At 43.2% G+C, this 16,623-nt stretch overlaps 1 protein-coding gene across 1 annotated transcript in view; it reads right to left on the minus strand.

Annotated features, from left to right (window-relative positions):
* Nucleotides 1-383: 383 nt before the first annotated feature.
* The window catches only part of LOC116957620 (putative methyltransferase DDB_G0268948), a 28,540-nt gene continuing 12,300 nt past the window's right edge, over nt 384-16,623 (minus strand). The window contains exons 2-6 of the mRNA XM_076056964.1: nt 15,421-15,581; nt 14,121-14,334; nt 6,357-6,457; nt 4,779-4,913; nt 384-1,621 (exon numbers count right to left, since the gene is read on the minus strand). Of these exons, the coding sequence (XP_075913079.1) occupies nt 1,522-1,621; nt 4,779-4,913; nt 6,357-6,457; nt 14,121-14,334; nt 15,421-15,455 (585 nt within the window). The 5' untranslated portion in view covers nt 15,456-15,581 and the 3' untranslated portion in view covers nt 384-1,521. The remainder of the gene's footprint in view (nt 1,622-4,778; nt 4,914-6,356; nt 6,458-14,120; nt 14,335-15,420; nt 15,582-16,623) is intronic.

The following is a 16,623-nucleotide window of genomic DNA, read 5'->3' on the forward strand; positions in this document are numbered from 1 at the left end:
ACTTCGATGAGCTATAATGTGGTCAGGTCGCTTCTAAAAATTAAGCTAATAGATCAATGGGCTTTGACTGGTAAGATAATTTTCGTTTTATTGCATGTACTTTTTAAGCTATTTTTTAACTTTCTTATACTTTGCACTCCTATCGTGTTTTTGTATTGTTTATTGTTGTAACTGTCTGACCCTGTGCCCCTACTGGACATCTGTGAAACAGAGCTTCATAACTTATCGGATTCCTCCTCCAGGCTAAATAAACATTCTTATTCCGGTAATTTAATTTGAAAAATGAGGCACAATGGCAAGACCTATCTCATGGCCACATTTGTATGTATATTGAATTTCTTTCGCACTGTACGTAGCCAACGGTGCCAAATTGAAGGTGCGGGGGAAGGACACACTAAACACAACAATCAGTTCTAAAGAAATGAGTTTGTCAAGCTATATTATTTAAATGTGTAAAGCTCCAGTACCTTCCTAATATCTGAAGGAAGGGCATTCCATACGGCCGCAGAAGCATATCTGAAAGAGCCACGCAATGTGGTGACCCATCTTTATTAGATAGATCTCATCATTTACCAAAACGTTTCAATCGAGTTATACCTTAAAAAATGCGCGAAATGCATTCCTGACGACTCCAAAAGTATAAATAAACGACACAGACAATCACAACTGCAATCCACTATATTGATTTATTTGAAACGACACTACAGGGACTCCTACTTCGGGCTGAACGATTTGGAGAAAATATCTAATTTAATTTTTTCTGACAGATATTGCGATTTGATTTGCGATTACATTTTTTTAAAGTCAAGCTTCAGTTCAATATTCACTGTGTAATAGATTTAAAACATGAAATGGAGCATTACCACATGATACCATCAAAATATGAATTGCTCTATATATTCTAACTCAAGGATGAGAACTTAAAATATATCAATTGCTTCTAACATGTATTTATTATGTTTTAATTGAAATAGAACAATCAAACATAGAACAATTAAGTTAAATAAAGTTATAGTGTAAAATTAAACAATTCAAATAAGTAATAGGACTTTTCAAATAGCTAAAAAATTCGCAGCCTTTCCGATTTGCTAATCGCATTGTTTCAAATTGCGGTTTCAATTTGAAATCGATTAATCGTTCAACCCCACTCCTACTTACGAACGAGTTAGTTTCTAGAGATCTGTTCATAAGTTGATTTGTTCGTAAATCCAACTTTACTCCTGTCGATTCCAAACAAGGTATACGGCATGTAGACTAAACACGGGAATGGCTTTACAAGTTGTATAACCTGCTGTAGATGTAGATACCAATGGTTCTTCGTGTTCTGCAGATGTAGATGCCACTACCGCCATCTATAGAGTGGCGGTTGAACTTACGACTCTCGGGACGAACAGGCAACTGGACATACGGAGATGTTTGTTCATATCTATGAAAGTTCGTTAGTCGAATGTTCCTAAGTAGAGGAGTCCCTGTATTGTTTGTAACAGAGGTGGCTTCGAGCCCTCAATCACGGCAGTGGCATTATGAGCTCTGAGAGTTGTTGCAGGTCAGCAGCAGAACGATCTTCAACACGATCTTCATTTCAGCAGAGGCTGCTGCATCACCCAGAGTCTCTTTAACTCTGAAATGTAACGAGTAGACCATCTGACCTATCAATACCCATTGGCGTATTGATCATTGATGTCTGTGAAACTGGATCTACACCCATGTGTACAGTTGCGCAACAAAAACAAATCGCTCTCATCAATCGACTGCAGCTGCTTTGTCCACGTCTGGGCGAGGAATTGTGTGACAAGCACGTTGTGTCTAGGCATGGCTAAAGCGTGTCTGGCTACGCCCATTTACAACAGAGTACGCAATACAGAGTATGCAATACTCTGTTGTAAATGGGCGTAGCCAGACGCAGGTCAGGATTGTCACAGCCAATCATAGCGAGCAAAACGTGAAGCACGTGATGGAACGTGGCTGCAAATTGCCTAGCAGATCGGCGCTTGCGGGTCAAGAGTTTGTCTACATATTATTTGGTTCTTTTGGTTAAGTCACGTAGATAGAAAAAACAATGAAAATAAAGTGAATACAAATATCACGACGTTTCGATTGCAACACAAGTGGTCGTCATCAGGAAAAGGGCTTAGCCTCTAAAGGCAAACTGTTTATGAAGGTTTGAAGATGGGCATAGCCCAAGTGTATCAGCAGCAATAACAGCATGGGCGGGGCAGCAGTACCAATGCAGCAACAATCCAATGCAACAGCAATGCCAACGCAGCAAAGGGCTGCTAATAAATCACTGCACCCCGCTCCACACACCACACTGCTGACGGTGGAGGTTGATTGACAAGAAAACACAAGTCAAGTCAGTTTAACACGTAGGCTTTCGCGACCAATATCATCCATAAGAGGTGTTTTGGGTTAGATCGTGTAAATAAATGTCATTAAAACCCGCCACCACCCGACACAGCCAACTAGTAAGGGTTGTCACGTAAACAGAACGTGCCAATTCGTCACTAGTACAGCACTCACCGGTGTGTTGGAGAGCCAAGCCACAACATTTATAATCCGAGTACGACGTTTCGCAAGTAATTACAACTAGCTTCATCAAGTGACAGCCAGATTTGTGGATAAGTCTTACTGTTTCGTTCCGTATATAGAGGCGTAGATGTGGTGACCACGCTTCTGCGCTTCTGCACAATGTGTGTGTGGGGGGGGGTTACTGAGGCAACGTACATTATGCATGTGCATTATGCGAGCACATTGAACTTGTCCTTCCTGTCTATTGCGTTTATTAAAATAGCCCTACCAACGGTAATCCCTATTAAAGTACGCTGCCCTTTGTAGGCATGCATTTAAATAATGTATTATTTGATGATTCGTTTCAATGCATCACTAAGGTGGTAGCTATCCGAACGGTTAAAGTTATTTTCATTTCTTTCAATTTCGATAGATTCTGTAATTAGTATTGGCCAGTAGTAGCTAGTTTTACACAAAACTTCAACATTATCAAAATCAATTGAGTGTCCTTGTTGGCACGCGTGTTCTGCTACTGCTGGCAGTTGTGTTTGGGAGAATTAAAAAAAAATTATCTGATATTCTTTTAGTCTTGTGCTGATCATTCGTCCTGTTTGCTCAATATAACATTTACCACACACTCAGTCAATCCTGTACACACCTTCTGTTGACAGCTTTGGTAATACATCTTTTGTACCAGATATTAATTTCTGTATTTTATGTACCATGACTCGGATGTTTTAACCGTTCGGATAGCTACCGCCTTAGTGTTCTGTGAAAGTGAATCATCAAATAATACATTATTTAAATGCAGGCCTACAAAGGGCAGCGTACTCCAATAGGGATTATCGTTGGTAGGGCTATTTTAATCAACACAATAGACAGGAAGGACAAGTTCAAAGGGCTCGCATAATGCACATACATAATGTACTGTACATTGTCTCAGTAATCCCGCCCGCCCCCACATTGTGCAAGAGCGCAGAAGCGTGGTCACCACATCTATGCCTCTATATAAAGAACGAAACAGTAGTTTTAATTACTGGATGAAACGTCGTACTCAGATTGTAAATGTTTCTTTGTTCTCCAACACACTGGTGTGCTGTACTAATGACGAATTGACATGTTCTGTTTACGTGACAACCCTTACTAGTTGGCTGTGTCGGGTGGTGGCGGGTTTTAACACATTTATATATTTACGTGATCTAACCCAAAATAACATCTATTATGGACAAGTCAAGCCATGTTCCAAAGTGGTTGATGACATATTTCCAATGATTGCTGAGTCTATAACCTGCCGCTCGGTTGAAATTGAGTCTGTATATACGGATGGCTTCATGAACGAATCGTTGTTGATAGCCAGTAGGCTTGCAAAGTACTATCGTCTTAGAGGAATAAATTTCGTGTGAGCCAGCCGCATTCAATTTTAAGTCAAAATGTACGTGTCTATACGCGAGCAGCAACCGGTAGCAGAGACGTCCACATCTTTGCGACCCAGGTTGCGGACAACCGAGTTGCACGCATTTCTTACTCGGGTGTAGATCGGTCTTCACAGCTTCCGAAACAATAGGACAAAGTGTTTGAATTACGTGTGCATGCATTCACACAAATGAGTACCTACATGAATATGGGTAGGCCAATTATGGTTCGCGAGCCACTGAATTGAACGAACCAGGGAAACCTCCCCATTACAATCCACACATCCTTCTCATTCGAGTAGATTCTCAGGGCATCTGCCCATGGATCGTGACAATGACGATGATATGTTGTTACGTGGCCAAAATGGCCTGGAACCTTGTGGTGTTAACGGTGCTCTATAAATGAAGATGAGCATTACTTTCGATAATCTGGCAGCTTCAGGGGGGGAAAGGGGGCACCAGATTGTCAAAAACGCTGGTTAAATCACGATATTTTTAAACAGCCTATTTGTGCACGTTATTGAATAGCGTGTTTATGTATTGTGTATGCTTAGTGTTTAAAATGTGCTTACTACGTGATATTTGCATAAATAAACATACAAACTGACAAAATACAGTCCTGTAATAAAGTAACTAATTACTGTACCGTGCCAACCACTCCAATCTCGAATACTGAATGGGGTGATGTACGTAGTACTACGCTTTTGTTTCAACACAACCATGTGCTTTACGATTGCTGGACTGGGTTACAGCCTTTGGACCAGTTTTGTCGGATCGGCCTGGAATCACCTGATAATGTTGGAAGAAGCTGGATTATCGTGCACCAATATAAATCGATCTAGTATTACTGGAGCTCACCTTTTCTCAGTCTCCTCCATCAGGGCCTGTGCAGTAAGAGGATCTTCAGCCTTGAGTGCCTGGTATTCGGCGAAGCTACCGATGAACCCCATTAATTCCGGCAACTTGAGTGGAATTAACCTGACACTCTCCAGCCTGCAGATGATTTAGAGAAACCCGCAATGCCGATATTATTAACTCTCCTTAAAAACACCTTTGACTTGCCTGTTAGCGCCAGCAGAACTGGCTTTGTATTGCATTACAAAAACCTAAATTGTAAAGTTAACGAAACGTACGTTATAAACATGAAACTTGCATCATCTAACACAACTTGCATTGCTGCTTTGCTAAGCTTTAATCGAATAACAAAACTCAAATTAACACCACATTTGTTTGTTTGGGTAAGGCCACGTGGTAATTGTACATGCCAGACGTAGAGCAGACATTCATGGAATTTATAAAATGTTTTTTTTAGTTAGATTGTGTAAATATAAATGGATTGTTAATCCGCAGGCCACCCGACAGCCATTTAGTAAGGGTCTGTCACGTGCACAAAACGTGCCAATTAAAGACTAGTTCAGCACTAACCGGTTGTCTGTTAGAGATGAAACCCACTACAATACTTACAATGCATTTGACGGTTTGTTGGTGATTACAACCACCAGCTTCATCGGACCATTTGCCAGAATTGTGATGAAATCTTCCTTTTCTGATATATTGCTTTTAATGTCATGTGGTGAACATTGCTCTCAGTGGCAGTGCAGGTGGCAACATGCTGCCCTCACTGTGTGGACCAGATGTCACTAGAATGAATGTCAGGAAGTGGCTCTGTAACAGCCACTTCTGTGGGCTATTCTCTAACACAGAGGCGTTTTGCACTGCTCTGTAATAATTTCAAATATATACAGTACGACTCCATTATCTCTGCTAATTAAGGGTAGGATGGCCACGGATAATTCAAAATCGCGGGTAATTAAAAAATATAAATTTTCTATGCAAAAAATGCTAAGAAAATTTAGTTTTTTTATGAAATAAATTAACTTAAAGATTTAGAATTAATACTATCGATCAATGCCCGTGCTCAGCGTTAACGCTTTCCACTTCCCGAGCAGCAGAAGACTCGGCTCACTAAGTAGACAGCAGAGTCACGTCTATTAATATTAAACTCAGCCCACTGTTGTAAAGATATGGAACTACTGTATCGTAGAGCTGATCACGTGGTTATCAGATTAACCGGAGCAACATATTTGTTAAATTTAAGCGTGTGACTTGTGATAAACATTTCCAAGAATGACAATGAATAACAATGTTTTAAAATTATTTGGGCTTAAGGGTAAATCCATGATTTATTAGTCAATCGCAGGTGCGTAGTTAATCTGCAAATCGAATAAATCGAGAGTACTGTATTTATACTTTGCCTCATGGCAAGACACTGATAATTAAATTGGGGATGAGCATGGGGGATGAGAATGGGGGGGGGAACTAAGCATTAAGAGGCATCTTCTACAGTGTTGCCTTCCCGACTGCTTCGTTTTGTTTTAATGTTGATAACCCACCCTCCTACAGATTTGCGGTTTTGGCCGTTAAAAACATTCAAACCTCTTCTTGTCCGCAAACGGAATGGCCTCATACATGGCAGTATAATCTTCACGCACGTGGTTCATCTTGTGACTCTCGTACGGGCGAAGATCTTCGATAACCTAACAACAACAGCAATCCACAATAGATTATTACATTGGATGCGTTAGGCCCAGGGGGTTCTTCAACATATTCCAGCAATGGCCAATAATATTGCCGTGGGTATTTTCGGCATTTAAAATTGTCACGGCATTGGCTTGCGACGCCAATCTTTCTTTCTGAATCTCACTCAATCCGGAGGAATGTGTTTTTTTGCGTGCAAACATTGGAAAAACCATAAGGCATACATCAGTTTCAAATTTCTGTAAATCCATAATAGAGGTTTTTGAGTTAGATAACGTATATTTTAAATGTGTCGTTAAAACCTGCCACCACCCGACACAGGCAACTAGTAAGGGAAGGGTTGTCACATAAACAGAACATGCCAATTCGTGACTAGTACAGCATACCGGCTGTCGCCTGATGAAGCTAGTTGTAATTACTGGCGAAACGTCGTACTCAGATTATAAATGTTGTGGCTTGGCGCTCCAATCTGAAAGCCTCCTTCAACATAACCGCTTCCCTCACCACTGGTGTCCTCCAGCGGGTCCTAGGGTTGCCGCCGTGCTATGTACCAGCTGCCTTCAGGCCAATGTCCACGACCTCCCCTGGAGTGGAGCAAAAATTTTCCTGGGAGGTGGAATTTGAAATATTTCTGCACTGGGGTTTCCACCAAACCTTCCCAGAAAACCAGCACTATTCGTATGGGCCTTCCAAGTCTATCTTGTCAGTACCCCAAGCATCAGATCCAACTTAGCACCAGGTGATGTACAGTTGACAGCTCTGCTCCTCTCTTCACCCGAATGTCCAGAACATAGGCCTTAGGTCCAATAATACAACTATAAAGTAAATCCTTGACCATCTGCCCAAAGTGCTCTAGTAACAATTACGCTTATGAGCATCATTGTGTTCGAACATGGTGTTTGTTATTATTGACATTCCGTGACTAGCCAGAATTCCAATAACATCTCTCCATTCGGGTTCAGATCAGGGGAGAATTCTTCCAAATTATGCCTCTCTAGGTATCTCCATCGTTTCCCACCTAAGCATTGAAGTTGAGCAGAAAGACTATGGAGTCGGTAGGCAGCACTTTGCCGAACACTGCACCCACCGTCTTCAAGAAGGCCGAATTATCTGAAATGCTGTTTGGTGCATTACAAACAACATAGTTTTCATTTCTGAGAACCGAAGTCTCATTGAGGTGACTGTCTCATCCCCTGGGACAAACTCCAACTGAATAGCACCCAGACGGGGGATTGAGTATCCCCACACCCGCACAGGGCTTTCACCCAGGGTTACTTCGGAATAGGAGAGAGACCACCCCCGATTGAGAAGTTTGGTTCCAGTGCCAATACTGTGTGGAGAAAGGGACTGACTGTCTAGTCGGTACCTTTCCACCTCCTCCACCAGCTCTGGCTCCTTCCCCCCAGGTGATGCGACATTACATGCCCCAATAGCTAGTCTCCATCGCCAAGATTAAATCTGTCTGAGACCATTTCTCTCCCTGCCATGCTGGAATTGCACCTGCCCTTCATCCTTCGTCCTGCAGATGGTGGGCCCACAGTCAGGTTGGGCCCGACTGGGTTACGTGGGTCACCGAGCCACCACGCACTTACCGGCAAACACAACACCCAGAGTATCCATTGTCTGGGGGAGGTTCTCTGATTTTTTTATTGTTTAACTATTCATGAGGGGCTTTTTAACCTTTATTTGTCTGGAACCTCTCCCAGACCTTTTCGCTAAGGGAGACCCTACCAGGAGGACAAGACTCCAGGCGACATAGCTCTGAGGGTCATTGGAACACACAAACCCCAGGTTACAATCTTTCGGTGGGGTTTTCTGCAAATGATGACAGTAAAACGTGCGAATGTTCCCATTGAATCGGTTTTGCCACCATTCTTCGTCTATCATGTAACATAATCAAATTGCGTGAAACCAACTCATTAAGATAACATTGTGGCCTTATTATGATAAGTATTGTTATGTTATGAGCCTCTCCCGACTGTAACCAGGCCAGGACTTGTCCATAAAAATGTCGCAAGGCACAAATCCTTGGTGGGTGATAATCACCACATTCAATTTAACAAATAGGAGTAATCTTTAGCGACCAATATTATCCGTAAGGTTTTTTGTGTTCGATCATGTAAATATAACTGTCGTTAAACCTACCACCACCACCCCGACACAGCCCATCTGGAAGATTTGTCATGTAAAAATAATGTAGCCAATTAGTTACTAGCTCAGCACTAAACCAATTGTGTGTTGGAGAGTAAAACCACAACAACAATTCCCTTACTGTGACGTGTCGCCACTAATTGCAACTACAACCAGCTTTACCAAATGACAACTCTGACATCAGACGGGATTAAAGAACAGCAAATACATATAAAATAGATTTGAAGCTTTCGGGACTGCAAGGATCCATACTCTTTGGTTCTATTCGGTAAAGTCACGTAGGTAAAAAATAAAACGACAAAAATCACGACGTTTCGGCCACAACACAAGCGGCCTTCATCAGGTGAAGGGACCAGACTGTCTCGAGGACAGCGCTGGAGTGAAACACAGCCAAGCTCAGACCGCGACCTTTAAGCTGTGTGAGAGTAATTAAGGTGCCTTGACAAAGGAATTAGCATAAAAATTCCATTTAATAGGCGGACTTAGCATGATGAAAGGTGGGGAGGGGGTGAACATGTGTAGGCTGGCGAGGGGGCAAGGTAGAGTCTACATGCTGGTGGTGTGAAAAGGGAATTTTAAGAAGCTGCGAAAGTTTGGGGTACCACTACTTGAAAAAATATACTGTACCATTGAAAATCAGTTTAATGTTTGGTTCGATTTAGAACATCTTTCCAATGGTTGCTTAATTTGAAACCATCTTCTCGGTTGAAATTGTGTTTGTAGATCTGAATTGCCTCGTGAACAAATCTCTGATAAAAACCCGTGGGTTTGCAAAGAACCTTGGTATCGGAGAAAATTAAATCGTGATCACCCACAGCGTTGTAACAGTGATCAGCTACGGCAGAAGAATTCGTTCTGCCGTGTTTCAAATCTGATTTGTGCTCGCGAATTCGGTCAGAGACATGTCGCTTTGTCTCCCCAATATAGCAATCACTGCAGGTACAACTCAATTTGTAAACCCCGGGGTACTGTAAGTCAGGAATGACATCCTTCACGGATGGGATCAGATCACGAATTTTGTGTACTGTATTGAACCGGACCTGAATCTTGTGTTTGTTTAGAATTTTGAAGATCTTTTTAGTAACGCCTGCTATATATGGTAGTGTGATGGTTTTGACCGGAGTATCAAGTGGTTGTTTCTGTATGGAGAGAGAAACAGCTTGGCGGATGGTACGGTCAGAGTATCCATTCCTTTTGAGGGCCAGGTGTACATGTTTTAACTCACTGGTCAGGTGGTGTTGGTCCGAAATGCAATGAGCCCTATAGTATAAAGTTTTGATGAGAGGATGATTCTGAGCTGGGTGGTGGTGGGAATCAGGCTTCAAGTAGGAATCCGTGTGGGTGGGTTTCCTGTAGACAGAATGCCCCAACGAGTCATCAGGTCTCCTCTCAAACAGAACATCCAAGAATGGTAGCCTGCCATCCTTCTCCACTTCCATGGTGAATTTGATGGCGGGATGTCTGGAATTGATGGGGTGTAGGTAAAGGTTCAGAGCTGGGAGGCCATGTGGCCAAATGACGAAAGTGTCATCCACATATCTCTTCCACAGGTAAGGTCTGAGGATGGAAGTCTGGATGGCGTCCGATTCAAATTTCTCCATGAAAACATTGGCTATCACTGGTGACAAGGGGGAACCCATGGGAGTACCCTCATTTTGCTTGTAGAAGGAACCATTCCAAGTAAAGTAGGTGTTGGTGAGGCAGTGCCTGACCAGAGTAGGTACCTCGGGGTTTAGTCCATGTTGTACCAAATTTTCAATTATATCAATGGTATCAGGTACCGGGACCTTGGTGAACAAGGAGACCACATCGAAGCTGACAAGGATATCGTCAAGGGACAGTACAACGTCCTTGACCATAGAAACCAATTGGGCCGAGTTAAGTACTGCTGAGGAGGTCTTGCCAGTGAAAGGTAGCAAGGTATCCGACAGAAAACGTGCCAGCTTATAGGTAGGGGAGTTGATCGTGGATACAATGGGTCGTAGTGGAGTGCCTTCCTTATGAATCTTTGGAAGACCATAGCATCTAGGTGGTCTTGCAGCAGAAGGTTTTAGGGAGGGACGTTTAGTTGGTTCGATTATGGAGGTCGAACCTGTGATGATCTTGTTGGTTTTTATAGTTAGGCTATTAGTAGGGTCATTTTAATTTTTGAGTAACTACCATCATTGAGTAGGCCCTGTATTTTATTGTTGTATGAGTTTTTATCCATAATTACAGTGGGATTGCCCTTGTCGGCTGAGAGGATTACTATATCACGTCTCTCTTTTAATTTCGCGAGTTCAGAGCGTTCATCTTTGCTGATGTTGCTAACGGGTTTCTTAGCATTCTTAAGAATAGTAGCTATTTCAGCTCTCGCGACGTCATCGAGACGCTAACCTTCCTCGCGACCACAAGGTAATACACATCGCCTTCACACTCACTGCTGCTGCTGTGTCCTCACCGAATTCTAAACAGATTCTGTTTAAGGCCGGCCTCTCTTTAATCTCAGAGGGGATAAGACTACTCCGCTTTGAACTCGATACTTTAGAAAGGACTCTCCTACAAGCTCATTTAACGTTAACACAAAAAATGTCACCTTCTGATTGGAACCACGTAGACAACATGACTGCGTCTTCTGCCGATTCACTTTCAATCAAATGCAAAGCTAACCTAATTGCTAAATTCAACCACCTATCAAAGAAAAACCCGGCTCCACAGATCACAAAACTAGACGTGAACAAAATTGTTATCAATCAGAGTAACACCCCGATTTCAGACAATCTGAAAACAGTATTGGCTAAAGGACTAAATTTCGCTGTCATCCCAAAACATATACCGATAGATGATATCATTTCTCAGGTCGATGTAGCCCTCAAAGGTATAGGACACATCCAAGCAGACGTCGCGAGAGCTGAAATAGCTACTATTCTTAAGAATGCTAAGAAACCCGTTAGCAACATCAGCAAAGATGAACGCTCTGAACTCGCGAAATTAAAAGAGAGACATGATATAGTCATCCTCTCAGCCGACAAGGGCAATGCCACTGTAATTATGGATAAAAACTCATACAACAATAAAATTCAGGACCTACTCAATGATGGTAGTTCCTCAAAAATTAAAAATGACCCTACTAATAGCCTAACTATAAAAACCAACAAGATCATCACAAGTTCGACCTCCCTAATCGAACCAACTAAACGTCCCTCCCTAAAACTTTCTGCTGCAAGACCACCTAGATTCTATGGTCTTCCAAAAATTCATAAGGAAGGCACTCCACTACGACCCATCATATCCACGATCAACTCCCCTACCTATAAGCTGGCACGTTTTCTTTCGAATACCTTGCTACCTTTCACTGGCAAGACCTCCTCAGCAGTACTTAACTTGGCCCAATTGGTTTCTATGGTCAAGGACGTTGTACTGTCCCCTGATGATATCCTTGTCAGCTTCGATGTGGTCTCCTTGTTCACCAAGGTCCCGGTACCTGATACCATTGATATAATTGAAAATTTGGTACAACATGGACTAAACCCCGAGGTACATACTCTGGTCAGGCACTGCCTCACCAACACCTACTTTACTTGGAATGGTTCCTTCTACAAGCTAAATGAGGGTACTCCCATGGGTTCCCCCTTGTCACCAGTGATAGCCAATGTTTTCATGGAGAAATTTGAATCGGACGCCATCCAGACTTCCACCCTCAGACCTTCCCTATGGAAGAGATAAGTGGATGACACTTTCGTCATGTGACCACATGGCCTCCCAGCTCTGAACCTTTTCCTACACCACATCAATTCCAGACATCCAGCCATCAAATTCACCATGGAAGTGGAGAAGGATGGCAGGCTACCATTCTTGTATGTTATGTTTGAAAGAAGACCTGATGGCTCGTTGGGGCATTCTGTCTACAGGAAACCCACCCACACGGATTCCTACTTGAAGCCTGATTCCCACCACCACCCAGCTCAGAATAATTCTCTCATCAAAACTTTATACCATAGGGCTCATTGCATTTCGGACCAACACCACCTGACCAGTGAATTGAAAGATGTACACCTGGCCCTCAAAATGAATGGATACTCTGACCGTACCATCCGCCAAGCTGTTTCTCCCTCCATACAGAAACAACCACTTGATACCCCGGTCAAAACCATCACACTACCATATATATAGCAGGCGTTACTAAAAAGATTTCCAAAATTCTAAACAAACACAAGATCCAGGTCTGGTTCAATACAGTACACAAAATTCGCGATCTGATCCCATCCGTGAAGGATGTCATTCCTGACTTACAGTACCCCGGGGTTTACAAATTGAGTTGTACCTGCGGTGATTGCTATATCGGGGAGACGAAGCGACATGTCTCTGACCGAATTCGCGAGCACAAATCAGATTTGAAACATGGCAGAACGAATTATTCTGCCGTAGCTGATCACTGTTACAACGCTGTGGATGATCACGATATAATTTTCTCCGATACCAAGGTTCTTTGCAAACCCACGGGCTTTTTTAGCAGAGATTTGTTCACGAGGCAATTCAGATCTACAAACACAGACACAATTTCAACCGAGAAGATGGTTTCAAATTAAGCAACCATTGGAAAGATGTTCTAAATCGAACCAAACATTAAACTAATTTTCAATGGTACAGTATATTTTTTCAAGTAGTGGTACCCTAAACTTTCGCAGCTTCTTAAAATTCCCTTTTCACACCACCAGCATGTAGACTCTACCTTGCCCCCTCGCCAGCCTGCACATGTTCACCCCCTCCCCACCTTTCATCATGCTAAGTCCGTCTATTAAATGGAAATTTTTATGCTAATTCCTTTGTCAAGGTACCTTAATTACTCTCACACAGCTTAAAGGTCGCGGTCTGAGCTTGGCTGTGTTTCACTCCAGCGCTGTCCTCGAGACAGTCTGGTCCCTTCACCTGATGAAGGCCGCTTGTGTTGTGGCCGAAACGTCGTGATTTTTGTTGTTTTATTTTTTACCTACGTGACTTCACCGAATAGAACCAAAGAGTACATATAAAATACTCACAAACACAACTGTCGGCAGTTGCAGAACATGCTTGACAACAAGGACATTCAAGTGATTTTGAAAACGTTCATGTGTTGTCTAAAACTAATTATTACAGGTCAAGACTAATAATATTAGGGAATCTATTGAAATTTAGAGAAATAAAAATAATTAACCGTTCTGACAGCTAATCTTAGTGTTGCTGGGAAGAAAATTATTAATACACCTTCCATTTGTATGCCGTGTCAAGGCATCGCATTACTGATTGACTGTGATCAACCCACCTGTTCTATATACTGTCTTTGTACGATTGCCAGCCAAAAGCAGCTGCTGCTGAAGATGAGCCGAGTTGGCATGATGATGGTTTATGCTCCTTGAGATCAGCGAGGTGTTGTGGTTCATTTGTGGTGTGCGCTTTGTGTATGTAATGAGCGTGAAAGGTTCAAGCAGATACACAAATAAAGTCGAGCAAAAGGAAGCACAAAACCCTGATAATGAAGTTGCATGTTGTCACCTTCCACAGGATTTGTGTGAGTTTCTCCGAGAAAACTCCACACTCGATGTCAAACGGGTACATGTAGGAGTAAATCACGAGGCAGCCACGCGGCTGCAGCACCCGCTCGACTTCGTGCATGAAGGCTGGCAGGTCGAACCAATGCGCTGACACGAAGGCAGTCAGCAGCGACACGGAGCCATCATCTACGGGAAGGGTCTCAGCTGGCCCCACTCTACGATGGGGGGGACGAAAAAAACAACCGAATGTGCATCGTGGCTCGTTCATTGTTACACGAAGCATAACGCCCTCCGGCCGTCTTTGTTTCCCCGGTGGCGATGGTTACTTCACACCGCACCAAGAAACTAATTTGAGGCCAAGTCGATCTAGGGGATGTCCAGGACCAGTCCAGATAATCGTCACCCTTCTTGGTGGTCGTGAGCGTGAATTGAACTCGGACTTCAGAGCCGGAGACAGTGTGCCATGGTCTCCTGGCTCCATACATTTGCACAGTAGGCTCACATAGTTGTAGTATGCCCATCGATGTTACAACCATACTGAAAAACTGTCATCTCCTTGGGTGTCCAATCTGTAACTAATACATTGAAAGGAAAGTTACTCTGCTTTCTTACTGATTCTCCCAGTGAGTTTAATTTCCTCGACGTGACAAGCGTGTTCTTTGGTGGTGTAAAATAGACCACAACATTGAAAAAAGTTGCATTTTTCTAAAGTTAGAGGGTTGCAATACACGGATATAAAAAATAAACATCGATGTTTCAGACAGATGTTTTTTTGTGATCCTTTACTTAGTGGCAGGGCAAGTGGATGCCACCACAATATATTATGACCCCAAGGAAGCTAGGACATGTTAGCTATCTCGCCTGGTATACAGGGTGTCGTGGGTTCGATCCTGACCCGGACACCTGTATATTGAGTTTGCAAGTTCTCCCTGTGGTCGTGTGGATTTTTTTACGGGTTTTACAGTTTTTTCCCTCCACATTTTATAACTCTGCCTTCAAAGTATTCGGCTGCTATAAATATCCACGTGATAAGCCTTTTCGCTGATCTATCATTTATGGCAAGGTTACGTGTCAAAAAAAGCTATATAGCTCAGTGGGCTTTACTCGGCAAGATAAAAAAAAGAGTTTAATTTTTTTAGTTTATATGGCATGATATAATACACAAACATCTTCCACCAAATCAGCCCCTAATCTTTCTTGACTCACTCAATCCTATAAACACACTTAGTGTGTATGTTTGAATGCATGCCCATGGAAGGCCGGAGGGTCCTTTATCTCTGAGCGTGTGGTTGTGAACCTACATGTAGGTGATGTTGTCGAGATGTTTGGCGCGCATCGCCTCTTCAATCTGCGATGGGCTCACATCGATCCCCAACACTTTTGTGCTGATAGAAGCCAGAAGCTCCGTGCCCTGGCCGCTCCCACAGCCAACGTCCACAGCGAGGGTGGGCTTTGTCCCCGCCTACACACACACACACATGGGATTAGGTGGCTTAGCAATGTAGCCCGTTCGCTCCCTAAGCCTTTCTACAATTATTTTCAGATGGACGTCCGAGCATGTAACCTGGGTATGATTTCCAGAGTGTGTCGGCAAACTGGGATGTGTGACAGAGCTAAAGGACAATCTGTGGTCTTTCAAAGTAGACCTTGACTCAATGCACGTCAAAAGGCTCTCTCTTATGAACTTCATAATGGCGAAAGTAAATCAATATTATAATCTCAATCGATTGAAAGGATGCGACACCTCCTCCACAGTATTTGATCAATGAGACTTCTATGGTACAGGGGGTCCCCAATATACGTCGTCTCGATGTACGTTGTTCCGCACTCAGGTCGCTGACTTGTGATCAAACACACTGTACCACTAGAATTTCGCGCATGTGCCACCACTGTCTTCTCAGTCCCATCGTGTTCTCTCCAGTAACTTCTTGAGACAAAGGGAGTCTATGACTTTTAAATCACTTGGGTTTGAAATCGGGATATAGTTTTCAGGTTCACTATGGCTCTGAAGACAACTTTTTTCAGGAGCAGTGTTACCTGCGTCATTTTCAAATGGTCTGGGAAACACCCCTCACTGAAAAGAAATGCCGGGTGGACAATCGGCGGCACGAGCGTGTCTGAGCAGGATTTGAGAATCTACGTGCGGAGTAGTCGAGCGGCGATGTCTTTATTTGGTAGGCATGCAATAAACATCAACACCTCTGCCACCGACGTTGTTGCTAGTGTCGAGTTTTTCATTGGTTCCAGGTTGATCAAACTCAGATGGCAGACCAGGAGAATGCTTAGAAACTGCCCTCTTGATCGCCACTATGTTACTTGCGAAGAATGTCCCAAGTCCTGTGCACAGTCCGGATTGACTGGTTCATGGGTGGTTGGCGTAAAGCAGGACCCTTCACAATGCGCCACAGACAACGGGGGTCTCGAGCCGACTCATTGACGTGCAGAGCTTAGAACAATCTGTGATCTGCCGGCGGCTGTGTAAGGGAGTAGTTTCACGGGCTTGA

Source organism: Petromyzon marinus, chromosome 79, assembly GCF_048934315.1.
Source record: "Petromyzon marinus isolate PM22_M1 ecotype Great Lakes invasive population chromosome 79, UKy_Petmar_22M1.pri1.0, whole genome shotgun sequence".
In the NCBI taxonomy this organism is placed as follows: domain Eukaryota; kingdom Metazoa; phylum Chordata; class Hyperoartia; order Petromyzontiformes; family Petromyzontidae; genus Petromyzon; species Petromyzon marinus.